This window comes from Lampetra planeri, chromosome 44, assembly GCF_965212315.1.
Source record: "Lampetra planeri chromosome 44, kcLamPlan1.2.h2, whole genome shotgun sequence".
In the NCBI taxonomy this organism is placed as follows: domain Eukaryota; kingdom Metazoa; phylum Chordata; class Hyperoartia; order Petromyzontiformes; family Petromyzontidae; genus Lampetra; species Lampetra planeri.
Genome location: NC_136150.1, coordinates 2218665 through 2232178, shown reverse-complemented (window position 1 = coordinate 2232178; position 13514 = coordinate 2218665). Strand labels below are relative to the sequence as shown.

Here is a 13514-nt window from a genome sequence, read left to right as displayed (position 1 = left end):
CCTTGCAATCACGAAAACTTCAAATCTAGAAATAATTGATTTGATTTGTGCCGATATTTGGTACGTATTGGAAACTGCACTTAACGTCACATGGTTTGCCGATGACCAATTTTAAAGGGGCATTTTAAATTGTTGCTGTTTTTATTTTACCAGGTAAGGCCCACTGAGTGATATATAAACTCTTTTTTTCAGAAGTGACCATGCTATCACATAGTTCAACGAAGTTGCTTTTGCGGAAATTTATAGCAGCAAAATACTCTAAACGCATGTTTATAAACGTGGAGGGGGAAAAACCGGATGACCTGTGGAACAATCGACACGACTACGGGAAGAACATGCAAACTCAAACATATAGCAGGCGTCAGGGTTGGGATCAACCACACGAAATCTTTATACCGGGGCCCCTATATATGGGTAGTTACCTACCCAAGGTGACCGATCTACAGTCGCATAAATGAATCCCTTACCCAAGATGGTTACTCTGCATGTTATTGCCTCCTATCAATAAATCCCTTACCCAAGATGGCTACTCTGCATTTCATTGCATCACGTTAATTAATCCCTGACTCAAATTGATGGCCACTGCAGGTCACATTGCCGTCTTTACCGTCATTGAATCCCTAACTAAGATGGCCACTATGCCATTGCCTGCCATCAATGGATCCCCTACCCAAGATGGCCACTCCGCAATGTCACACTGCCCTCTCGCCATCAATGCATCCCCTATCCAAGATGGCCACTATGTCATTGCCTGCCATCAATGGATCCCCTACCCAACATGGCCACTCCGCAATGTCACACTGCCCTCTAGCCATTAATGAATCCCCTATCCAAGATGGCCACTCTACATGTTATTGCCTCCCATCAACGATTCCCCTATCCAAGATGGCCACACCGCAGGTCACTGCCGTCCCCCCCCCCTCATCAATACACCCCTACCCAACATGGCCACTCTGCAGGTCACATCGCCGTCTCCCCCCCCCCCCAATCAATACACCCCTACCCAACATGGCCACTATGCAGGTCACATCGTCGTCTCTCCCCCCCCCCCATTCAAAACACCCCCTACCCAACATGGCCACTCTGCATGTCACATCGTCCCCCCCCCCCCATCAACACACCCCCTACCCAACATGGCCACTATGCAGGTCACATCGCCGTCTCTCGCCATCGACACCCCCCCACCACCCCGAGGCAAGATGGCCGTACCGCGTCTGCACGTCACTGCCGCCTTGAGCCCACGTGGTGCGCTACGGGAGCCGGGAAGAGGTCAAGGCGGAGGACGAGGACGACGAGGCGGCGGAGGTTGTTGGTGATGAACATGGCAGCAGCAGCAGCAGCAGCGGCCGCATCGCTCGGGAGGCTGGGGCTGCTCCGGGCCGCCTGGGGCACGGCGGCTGTGCGCGGGCCCCGCGTCCTCTGCAGCAGTAGCAGCAGGAGGATGCAGCAGCAGCAGGCGAGGTGCGTGTCCAGCACCGCGCACAACAAGACGACGAGCTCGCTGGTGGGGCAGGCGCTGCAGCACAGCCCCGGCGGCGAGCACGGGCACGGCGAGGACGGGATCAAAGTGTACGAGAAGGTCAGAGTCACATCCCGCGTGCCTCTCTCACTCGTGTCTCTCACTCGCGTCTCTCACTCGAGTCAAAGTCTCTCTCGTGTGTCCCTCTCGTGTCTCTCTCGTGTGTCCCTCTCGTGTCTCTCTCTCTCGTGTCTCTCACACTCACTCAAGTCAAAGTCTCTCTCGTCTCTCTCTCTCTCTCGTGTCTCTGTCTCTCTCGTGTCTCTGTCTCTCTCGTGTCTCACGCAAGTTGGCTGCAGCTGCTGCTGAGCCCGAGACTCGCCATGTCTCGCCATGTCTCGGGCCCAGACGCCAGCGGTCGTTGTTGTTGCTGTGTTGACACACACACTCACTCACACACTCACATACTCACTCACACACTCACACACTCACTCACTCACACACTCACATACTCACTCACACACTCACACACTCACTCACACACTCACTCACTCACACACTCACATACTCACTCACACACACTCACTCACACACTCACTCACTCACACATTCACATACTCACTCACACACTCACTCACACACTCACTCACACACTCACATACTCACACATACTCACACACACTCACTCACACACTCACTCACACACTCACTCACTCACACACTCACTCACCCACTCACACACTCACTCACTCACACACTCACATACTCACTCACACACTCACTCACTCACACACTCACATACTCACTCACACACACTCACTCACACACTCACTCACACACTCACACACTCACTCACTCACACACTCACTCACACACTCACGCACGCTCACCCACACGCTCACTCACTCACACACTCTCACTCACACTCACCCAAACTCACACACTCACTCACTCACACACTCACTCACACACTCACTCACACACTCACACTCACTCACTCACACACTCACTCACACACACACTCACCAGTCGTCAATCCCTCATAGGTGCCGACTTTGTTACAGACCAATTCAGACCTTATTGGTCGCCCGTGCCCTTACAAATCTCAATGTACATCCTACAAAGTCCCAACATCACAAGTGAGAAACACAATTTTACATCATTGGAACCTCATTTGCCAGTAGCAAAATATGATAATTGTTTTTTTTGCCCTTTTATCTGGCAACAAAACTGACACCTTTTTTTACAAGGAGTCATGTTTGCATAGACCACAATACCTGTAGTCGGAATGCAAACAAAAAAACACAACTCTGATAATGTATGCACTGCCCTTGAAGTTGATTGGTCTACACCCGAGACAGCTTTCCTTAGAGCCTAGTCTCACATGGTGTTGGACCAGATGACGCCAAAAGGCGCATCATCTGCAGGTATTGTGGTCAATGCAAACATGACTCCTTGTAAAAAAAGGTGTCAGTTTTGTTGCCAGATAAAAGGGCAAAAAAAACAATTAACAATTTTACATGTTTGTTGTTGCCCGTATTGAAACGGTTGTACGCCGTATGGACCTGACAACTCGATTTCCCTGTGCAGGAGGAATTCGGAGTCAAAGCGTATGAGTTGACAGCTGTGAAGATGCTCAATTGAGCGATTTGCGGGTAATGTTCAAATTTGAATCCTGACCCCCGTCACGCAATAGCCCAATCTTTAACTTTCGGTGTGAATCCGATGGCGCATCGTGTTATTGTTGTGGTTATTACACGCGCGGTATTGACCGAGGTGGCCGCTCGATTCGAACCGCGGCGAACCTCTCTGCTGGGCCACGTCACCGCTCACGGTGACTGTCCAGCAATAGGGGAAGCCCTGAAGCCAGAGGGTGATAGCGATGATTTGGTGAGAGCAGGCCTTGGAGGTTGGGGCACCGACTGTTCAGCAGTTGTGGGATGTGGCAGCAGGAAGGAAGAGGTGGTGGTGGTTATTAGTGGCTGTGCTGTTCATTACAAGGCCCTGTCTCGCTTTGGCTCACGTTCATTGCACATTTTTGCAAGTGCTTGATCGTGACCAAATTCTGGGCCAATGCCTCATTCCTGGCTGACTGCCCAGGTGGCCAGGGCACGATTGGAGACCTGTGTCAACGAGCTTGATAGCTCATCGGATTTTGTCCAGTGTCAATGAAGATTCCGATTGAGTCTGATGGCAGACTTCAGTAAGCCATCGTTGCTGTCTCTGTGAGCGATATCCCCGTTGGGATGGTAAAACCACCGAGCAGCAGTGTGTTTGCCACTTTTTTTGCAGAGCTTCGCGGTTCAACCACACGGCCGCCCTGGTTAATGCCGGAGCTCCACTAACCACAGATACTGCGCCGCTGGCTGCTGCTTCACAATGGATATTATGTGACCAAAAAAAAAAGTGTTATTAAAAAAAACCGGTTTGACATTTGTGCCAGCATCAAGTTTCCACATTGAAGAAAAAAAAATGCTTTCAAATTACGTTTGTAAAACCACGCAGCAAAATAGCCTACGTACTGGCAGACTATACTCGTGTGTGAAACGTAGTGCCACCACGATAAGTTTGCGCGATAAGGAAAGGAATAATACCTTGCGCGCTAAATAATTTTTTTTCTGGTCGTGGTAAACTCACCTCGTTATTCCCTGTGAGTAATACTTTGCGGGAAGTCACCGTTGGTCATCCTCAAGAGAGACTGGGCCCTGTCATTGGAATGTGGAATTTCCACTTCGGCTCATGGCCAACCAATGGGAGATGTGCAGGCTTCTCATTGGCTGTTTGAGCAGGGGGACACTTGACTTTGACACTGAATGTGTGTGCACACTACTGGATGATGGCATCCCCACGGCCATGGGGTCGTGGGTGGTAATTTCACCCTACTCCTGCAGGCCGGTCAGTGCGGGTTGACGCCGGTGGCAGGCATAGACGTGGGAGCATAGAAGTACAGTGTTACCCACCGCATAGCCTCGTGGATGGTAGTCACTCATCCGAGCCACAGTCTCAGTTTTGAGTCGACTCAGCTTTCGAGATCTGATGGAGATGATTTGGGCCATTGGCAGTATTTATAGAGAGACATCCAGTGGTGAACAGTGGTGATCTCAGATTTCCACAACAATATCACATGTGCCTTCGTCACCGCTAGAGGGTGTAATAATAATTATCGGCAATGTTTGATTCATGCAAATGTCACGTAGTGTTTACACGTCATTACGTGTTTTGCTATTTATGCGTCAGTGGACACACCGGATACCCTTGCAGACTGAGGTGCTCCATCTCAGGGGATTGTGCCGGGGAAATCTTTTAACAAAACAGAAACGGGTTTGCAAGACCGCTGCGGCAACACTCCGAGGTGCGACAACATTTCACCGCAACGATGAATCAAGTCGCTACCCCAATCGTGGCAATTTGTAGAATTTTGAAGGCCCCCCCCGCTCCGATTTTTTATGTCTGGCGACCGCATCGTAAGAGAGTGTTGCCCGCTTCCTCTGGGCTCATGTGCCGTTGGCTGAAACATTAGCCTTCGTGTGTGTGTGTATTGCCGTTCTTCCCTTGTTTTGTATGTGTCATTTTGGTAACCAAGGGGTCACTTCGTGCGAATGAGGCTCAACCTTCTCCCTTGAGTTTCCGCCAGGTTAAGCAAGGTCAACTTGAAATCGTTTCACTACATCGCCTGGTGTGCAGGAGGGTCGTGGGTTTGATCCCAACCCTGACGCCTGCTGTATATTTTGACTTTGTGTGTCTCTCTCTCTCTCCCCGTGGTCATGTGGATTTTTCTCCGGGTCCGTTTCGCTACCTCGCCTGGTATTTCCTCCACATTTAGAATCGACATGATACATTTGAGAGTATTTGGCTTCATTGAGCAATCATTTGTGGCCTAGTCGCTTTAAAAAAAAGAGCTAAATAGCTCAGTGGGCCTTACCTGATAAAAAAAACACAAGTAATATTTTTTATGAAATGTGCTAGTAATGGAAGAACTCCACGACTCCAGGAAGTGGCCCCGAAGCTTGCCATAACGTCAGGGACCGTGGCCAATTACAGCCAACGTCAGTTGAGCGTGGACAATTAGACCCAAGCCGAAACATAAAAAAGAATGTTTAAATTTCTTTAATGATAGAATATAGTATTGTCATCAGTATGACATAAGTATACCAAGTTTGCAGTCGGTACCATATTGGGAAGTGGGTAAAAATTGAGTTACAAGATTTGAGGATACAACAACAACAGACAGAGTGAGTTAAATTAAAGCGTGTAAAAACATACTCGTTATAGTTTCAGATGTTTCGCTTCAAACCGTGCCAAGCGCCTTCAGCGCAGAATCCAGGAAGTTGGAATAAGCGTGCCAACTCGTATGCCAACTGCCTTGAACAACGTACTTGATGTGGCCATGTGCGGCTGAAGGAGTCTCCACTTGTGCTTCTACACCGGGTTTCCATCTGTCTTACCTCCACGCGGTGTAGCCCAGGAATTGGCATCGGTTTTCGGTTCGGCAGGATTTGATTTGGACCGAAGTCCAGTACCGGCACTGTGTTCGACTTCATTGCACCAGACTGGAGAACGCGCGTCTGGGTTTTAGCAGCATGAGAACGATTGTTTAAGGACGCTTTATAAACATCAATTAACACATTCCTGCGGAGGGAGCTGGTAGGAACGTTGGGTTGCTCGGTCAATGGCCAGGGTCAACGGCAGCGTGGTGTATTCCGCAAATATGGCCGACTGTGAGGGCGGGCACAAGCCGGCGTGAGTAGGTTAAACGTTGAGTTTTATAAGGGCACCACGGGGTGACCAGCCCCTCCCCAGCCAGCCCCCCCCACCCAGCCCCTCCCCACCCTCCCCACCCAGCCCCTCTCCACCCTCCCCACCCAGCCCCTCCCCACCCTCCCCTCCCCACCCAGCCCCTCCCTGCACGACGGACGGACGGGCACAATAATCCCCTGTGGGCTGGTCGAACCAGGAGGTTCCAACCAGTATTATTATTGGGTTTCGTCCACAATGGAAACCGACGAATTATTTTTCTGCACGTTTGCCAACAGTGCCCTAGACAGTGTTCGGTATAGTACAGGCATGAGTGATATGAGCAAACACGTGGAATGCGCCTGATCTCGTGAGATCTCGTCAAACCAAGCAGGTCTGAGCCTGGTTCGTGCTGGGATCGAGTGGCCACCGTGCATGGCCGACGTTATAGGCTTATTGATTGCAGAGCTGCACGGTGGACAGCAGAGGGCACTGCAGCAGCATCGTCTTGCCCGTCCGTATTGCATGCATACACTCCAGAGGTCGCAAACGGATTTTGATTCCGTACCCGGCCGCACCAGGGTCGCAAACGGCTACCGGTACCCGTACCCGGCCGGGTACGGGTAGCCGGGTATCGGGTAGGGTACGGGTATCGGGTACCCGATTGCGATCTCTGATACACTCCCAGCACGGAGCAGTGTGGTGAGCAGAGCCGTCCCTAGGATCGGGGCGACTGCCCCGGGCCCCGCGTTTCGGGGGGCGCCCAGAGCTTCGACATCACGCTGTCAGATGTAATAATTCCCGTTTAGTTTATAGGTTGGGGGGGGGGGTTCGGAGGGCGGTTTGTGGGGAAATGGGGTGGTGGATTGTTTGATAAATGGCCGTAGCTATGAAGAATTGTCAAGTCGGTCGGATTAAATCCTCCAGGTGGCACTAGTGTACAGTTGAATCATTGCACAGTAATCTCACATCCCAGTCGGAGGTCTGCTCAGCGAGTATCATCACGATTATCCCAGTATTGTCAGCTGAAATTGTAATTACAATTGCATTGTGTTTACAGTTAATTACTAATGGCACAATTACAATTGTCGTCTTTAGCTTCATTGTGGAGATTATACCCAGCGAGACAAATAAGCACGCAATACCTCCCCTTCCCATATCTGTCCCTCCACTGAAAAAAAAAAGACATTTCTTGCACACATCCCATCGGTCGCACGGCCTTCTGGGAGCGCACAAATTCAGCAGCATCGGTTCAACGCAAGCGAAACTCCGGACCAGCTTTGACATTCGCCGCCTCATCAGCAGGGTCCAGGCTTGCTTGAAACCGATGCCGAAACTGCTCCCCCCCCCTCCCTCCGGGCGTGCATGCTCAGCCCGTCATCATTGTGGGATCCGTGAAAAATGAGCTCAGTACGACTCTTCAATCAATATGTGTGACGGTGGGTGTTGTGGAGGGACGGGGCACCCACCATGGTAATGTGGAATCTCCGCCACCGACTCGGTGTCAGGAGCCGCTGCTGGAGAGTGGGACTCGCTCGACTCTGCGATTCGGCTTTAACATTTGAAATCGGCGGTCGATTTCGCCCCCCCCCCCTCTTCCTCCAAGTCGACTGCTTGGCCCACTGGGTTATTATTGCTCATTTCGAGTGTTCAGCCAGCAGCCCCAACCCCCCACCTTTGATCCTGGGAGTGGGGGAGGGAATTGATGAAAAGTAATGCCTTGCACGCTCATCGTGAAGTGCCCTGTGCATATCGCTTACCCATTTCTAAGGATTCTTTGATGTTCCCACATCCCTTGTTTGATGTCCCCCAAACCTGGCCAGCGATTATTTGCACGGGGAGGTAGAGCGCTTCGTGTTGAGGAAATTGTGTTTCGCGTGTGATGCGGTTATGACATTTGTTCTCACCGTCAGATGTTGGGATGCTTCTTTTTGTCCTGTTCACGTCTTGATGGCCAGCTCCCTTTATTTAACCGAGTTAAAGTCCTTCTTGAAAGGCAGTGGCCGCTGTTGTCGCAAGGGGAGGTCTGCGGTGCGATGGGTTGGTTGTGTCTGTGTGTGTCTGCGTGTGTCTGTGTGTGTCTGTGTGTAGCGGGGAGCGGTAGTGTAGCTATCAGCGCGCTGCGCTACAAACCTGGTGACCCGGGTTCGATTCCCGCTCACGGCCAACACCAGTGACGATTATTTGAACCGGTCCTGGGCCTCCCCTAGGTCGACTCAGTCTCAAATGAGTACCTGGTGCGGTGTGTAAACATCGCCACTGCAGAGACAAAGGCGGTCGGGCGTGGTGCTGGCCACCCACCCCCTCGTGTGCCGTGCCGGCCTTCACAGGTGCTCGCTAACAGCACTTGTCCCCTCAGTCTGTTAAGGCTATATGGGGGATCTTTGTTTGTTGTGTTCTAGCAGGATCGCAGCACCGAGAGGCAGCAACCTTAGCATCCTCGTGCATTCATAATGCAAGTAACACCACAATGGGTCATCCTGTGGAGGTATTGATCCCCTGCCATAGAAATATCGATTTTCAATCGCAGGATATGAGCCCAAACCACATTATTGGTGTGACGTTAGTGAAACGTTAGAGTAACATTTTTTTCTCTTTGCCATGTCTCTGCTTCCACACAGAACAGTGTATTTTTCACATCGCATCAGCCACACGACCTCTTGTGAGTGCATCATTTCAGCAGCATTGGTTCAACGCGAACAGAATGACGAGTTAAATGATGACGTCACCCTGCTGCTGCTGCTGCTCTATTTAAGACCGGGAGCCAGAGCAGAGCCCCTCACCATTCTGGCGAATTGCCCGATGATGCTGGATGCAATTACCAGCGAAACGTCACTCTTCAACACACCGGTGGGCTAAAGCAGTGAACTATTTGTCTTTTGTCAACGTGACACTTTTTTGCTGATTGGCCGTGTCGGGTGGTGGAGGGTTACGACACATTTATAAATAACGCGATCTAACCCAAAAACGTTGATTATGACGACCAAAATGCTGCTCCGGTTTTGACGTTTATCAGCAGGGTCCAGCCTTGCTTGAACCAATGCTGGTGACAGTCACGTGATCCTAGTTCCACACTGAAGCTGTATAATCCACACGATGCGAATGATTGTGTGGTGCGCTCAATCTTGTCGTTGTATCAGCAGGTGGCGACTTAACATTAACATTCTGCTGTTTAAATTTCGATTTAAAGCTTTCGTGACTGCAGGGATTAATCTTCTTGGTTCTTTCGGTAAAGTCACGTAGAACAGGTCAGCTCTGTTCTTCACCTGAGGACGGCTGCTTGCGTTGTGGCCGAAACGTCGTGAGAATTGTATTTAATTATGTTTTATTTTTATTATTTTATTATTTCCCATCTACGTGACTTTACCAAAAGAACCAAGAAGATGATTCTGCTGTTTGATTCCAAGTACCCTTGCAGCTTGCGTCGTTTGCATTAATTCACAACTCGGTTCAGAGCTAATCCACTCTGTGATGGGAATCGCTAAATAAATACTCTTTGGCGTAAGGGAAACATCGTTTTTTGTTGTTTAATTTGAATTTGCTCCGAGTGTGCGTGGTTTCACATGCAAATTTAGAGCACAACTTCCCGCCAAGAATGAATATGATTTCTGGCCGGGCTGTGGTGGTGGCTATGCATCTGGCCTCTAATCCAGCACTGCAGAAGAAGAGATTATCAGTATTATCTTGTGCAGAAAATAAGTAAAAATAACAACAACTTTATTTAGGCTATTCCCAGCGGAGGAAATGTCGACTATGCCGACCTACGATCGAGGTTGTAACTGCCAAGCGCGGTGCCACCCTCCCGGTTGTGAAACTGGTGCATAGTAGAAATATACTGAATGAATCTCCACCTCATGGGTAGATCAACGTCTAAAGGCCGATGCTTGCCACCGCCACTGTTGTCTGCCCTCCGCCAGATACTTTGCCGAATGGGCAACGACTAAAATATGAATTTCGATTTAAAGCTTTCGTGACTGTAGGGATTCATCTTCTTGGTTCTTTCGGTAAAGTCACGTAGAAGGGAAATAATAAAGTAATACAAATTAAACATAATAAAATAATTCTCACGACGTTTTGGCCACAAGGCAAGAAGCCGTCTGAATGAAACACCCCAGGCTTGGAGCGTAAATATACGCTCCAAGCTTGTTCTTACCCTGAGGACGGCTGCTTGCGTTGTTGCCGAAACGTCGTGAGAATTATTTTATTATGTTTTATAATTTTTATTATTATTTTATTATTTCTCTTCTATGTGACTTTACCAAAAGAACCAAGAAGATAAAATATGAATGGTCATTCCTCCATTCTGGTTTTGCGCACAATGAAAATGTTATATATATATATTTTTTGCCCATCGTCCTCTTTGCTTTACAGACCAATATTATCCAGCAGGATTTGCTTTGAGCAAGCAATCTCTGGACCAGCTTTGACCCTCTCGGCCTCATCGTCAGAGTCGTGCTTCGTTGAATAAACGCTACTGAGTTGGAAGGCGCAATTATTGGCACGAGCGCCTCCCGTCTTAAATGATGGGTGCCCCCTGTGAGATGTTGCGCGGTGGGACGGAGTCGCCAAAAATAAATGAATTAATTACGATTTTGACTTCCGTTTCTTCGGGACACCCTGGGGTCCCGTCATAAGGTTCATTTGCATTACGTGAAGAACCAGTGGCATCTACGTCTCCAGGAGATGATACAACTTTTAAAGCCATTCGCCATGTTTAGTGTACACGCCGTACAACATGTTTGGAATCGATGGGAGTAAAGTTGGAGTTACGAACAAATCAACTTACGAACAGACCTCTGCAACCAAACGCCTTCGTAATTAGAGGAGTCCCTGTATAAATATATTATGCACGTACATTGACTCGTTCGTTAGAATCACCCTTGCGTTCATGATACGTGCATTGTATCATCATGACAGGTTAGAGTACATTTTTGACGATTTACTCCAATCATATCCCAATTATATGTAAATATTACATCGGGGCAAATTGAGCATACAAAGCCGGTTAAAAATGGAGAAAATCATTAATTGTAATCTTCAACGAAATAGCAACCCCGAATTGCGGCTACTTGTTGAGTTTCCGTAGTCGTTGAAGTGCGCGAGTTCGAGTACATACACATATGTGTAGTCCACCATCATCATCATTATTATTTTCTGTAGCCGTGACCAATCCACTGCTAGATGAAAGCTTCCCAAAAGCCGTGCCGCAGTGCAGTGCTCCTTCTGGCCCGTGCGCGTGAGCGCCTGGCATCGCTCCGAAACGTTCAGCTTTAGTTGTCTGCTGACTCTCAGGTCACATGGCTGAACTAAACAGACTTGATCATTGAACGGGCCCATTTGTGTCGGACTTAGATAATTAACTTATTACTCAACCATTTATTCACTAGTTTTGCCAAGGTGGCGTACGAATAGAACGCAGAGTTCAACTCCCAGACAGGAAGTGTGGCTCATTCCGATTATTATTATTATTATTATTCGGGGATCAGTGAAAATGAGAATCAGTTGGTGGTGCTTGTATTCATCTTCTTGGTTCTTTCGGTAAAGTCACGTAGAAGGGAAATAATAAAATAATAAAAATAAAACATAATAATCCGACCTGTTCTTCACCTGAGGACGGCTGCTTGCGTTGTGGCCGAAACGTCGTGAGAATTATTTAATTATGTTTTATTTTTATTATTTTATTATTTCCCTTCTACGTGACTTTACCGAAAGAACCAAGAAGATGAATCCCTGCAGTCACGAAAGCTTTTTTAAATCGGTGCTTGTATTGTGATGAGGTTGGCTCCCCACCATGACAATGTGGAATTTCCAGCATCGCTTCAAGGCGGCCGACAGGAATAACAGGCGCGAGCTTTGCGCGCCACGCGTCGCCGTCCCCCTTGGAGCAGAGAGACCGTTTGGCTTTAAATCACGAGCTGGTTGGAGCCCCACGGTGTAACCTCGCATCAAGCGGACAATACAAACGTGTGAGAGGCTGCTTTGTTGAAAGGATCCCATGGACAAAGAAGAAGAAGAAAGAGGTGGATTTATTTGGAGGAATGAAAGACGATTGTTGAAAGCGTTGATGACGACGTTGCGATTCATTGGCGGCCGACTGGCCTTGGCGCGAGAGTGCCGGGTTGTATTCCGTACAAAGAAGAAGGATGCTGGGGCACGCTTCCCCCCCAATGGTGTCGTTTGAACCCGCACTTCTCTGCCGTCGAATTTCGATTTAAAGCTTTCGTGACTGCAGGGATTCATCTGCTTGGTTCTTTCGGTAAAGTCACGTAGAAGGGAAATAATAAAATAAAACATAATAAAATAAAATTCTCACGACGTTTCGGCCACAACGCAAGCAGCCGTCCTCAGGTGAAGAACAGGTCTGTCGGGGAGACAGCGTCTGAATGTCTCCCCGACAGACCTGGTCTTCACCTGAGGACGGCTGCTTGCGTTGTGGCCGAAACGTCGTGAGAATTATTTTATTATGTTTTAATTTATTATTTTATTATTTCCATTCTACGTGACTTTACCGAAAGAACCAAGAAGATGAATCCCTGCAGTCACGAAAGCTTTAAATCGAAAAATAGTAACGTGCCGTTTGCTTCTAGGCTTAAGACAATCCCCTCCAGTACTAGAATTGTGCAGCTAAGATGCTTGCAGTGAGGGATGCGTTGCACCGCAGTTTGAACTGCGTGCTTGAAAGGTTCATGGACATGTGCCAGGCGTCCAGTACTTCACGCTTCAAATGGACAATCTTCCCAGCGGTCTTCAGAACGGCAAGCGACAGGCTCCAATCATTGAGCACCTGGGACGCTCTAAAATCTTGATGCAAACGCCACGGCCAACATGTAGAGGTTTAGAGGGATGAGACTCATTGGATAAAATCGTTACATTGCCACGTGTGTGTGCGCGTGTGTAATTGTATCTGTCTTAATAAAATAAAAACTGCTGGTGTGAAAAGGTTGCATGTGTGAGCAGACGCATCACTGCACAATTACTGGACTGGGAGCGGGTTGATTGATCAGGGTGAGTGTGTGACGGTCGGATATGCGACCTTGCACCAGATATTGAAGTATGCACGACCGCATTTGATTGGTGAATTTATTTTTTGGTGGGCGGGGGGGGAACCAGTGAGTGTTCACATGTAGAGAGTGTTTGCGCAGTGTTAGGATTGTAAAGCAGCGTTCCACCGGAACCAGCAGCAGCACCGCCACCCGTCGATGGTGCGATGACCGTGTGCGGGAATTACCTTGTTTACACCATTGGAACCTCATTTGCCAATAAAAAATATGATAATTGGTTTCTTACCCTTCTATCTGGCAACAAAACTGACACCTTCTTT

General features: G+C 48.7%; 1 protein-coding gene across 1 annotated transcript in view; it reads left to right on the top strand.

Moving 5' to 3' along the window:
- Window positions 1–1225: 1225 nt before the first annotated feature.
- Window positions 1226–13514, top strand: part of LOC144732773 (uncharacterized) — a 63675-nt gene continuing 51386 nt past the window's right edge. Inside the window, exon 1 of the mRNA XM_078614353.1 lies at window positions 1226–1579. Coding sequence (XP_078470479.1) covers window positions 1316–1579 — 264 coding nt within the window. The 5' untranslated portion in view covers window positions 1226–1315. The remainder of the gene's footprint in view (window positions 1580–13514) is intronic.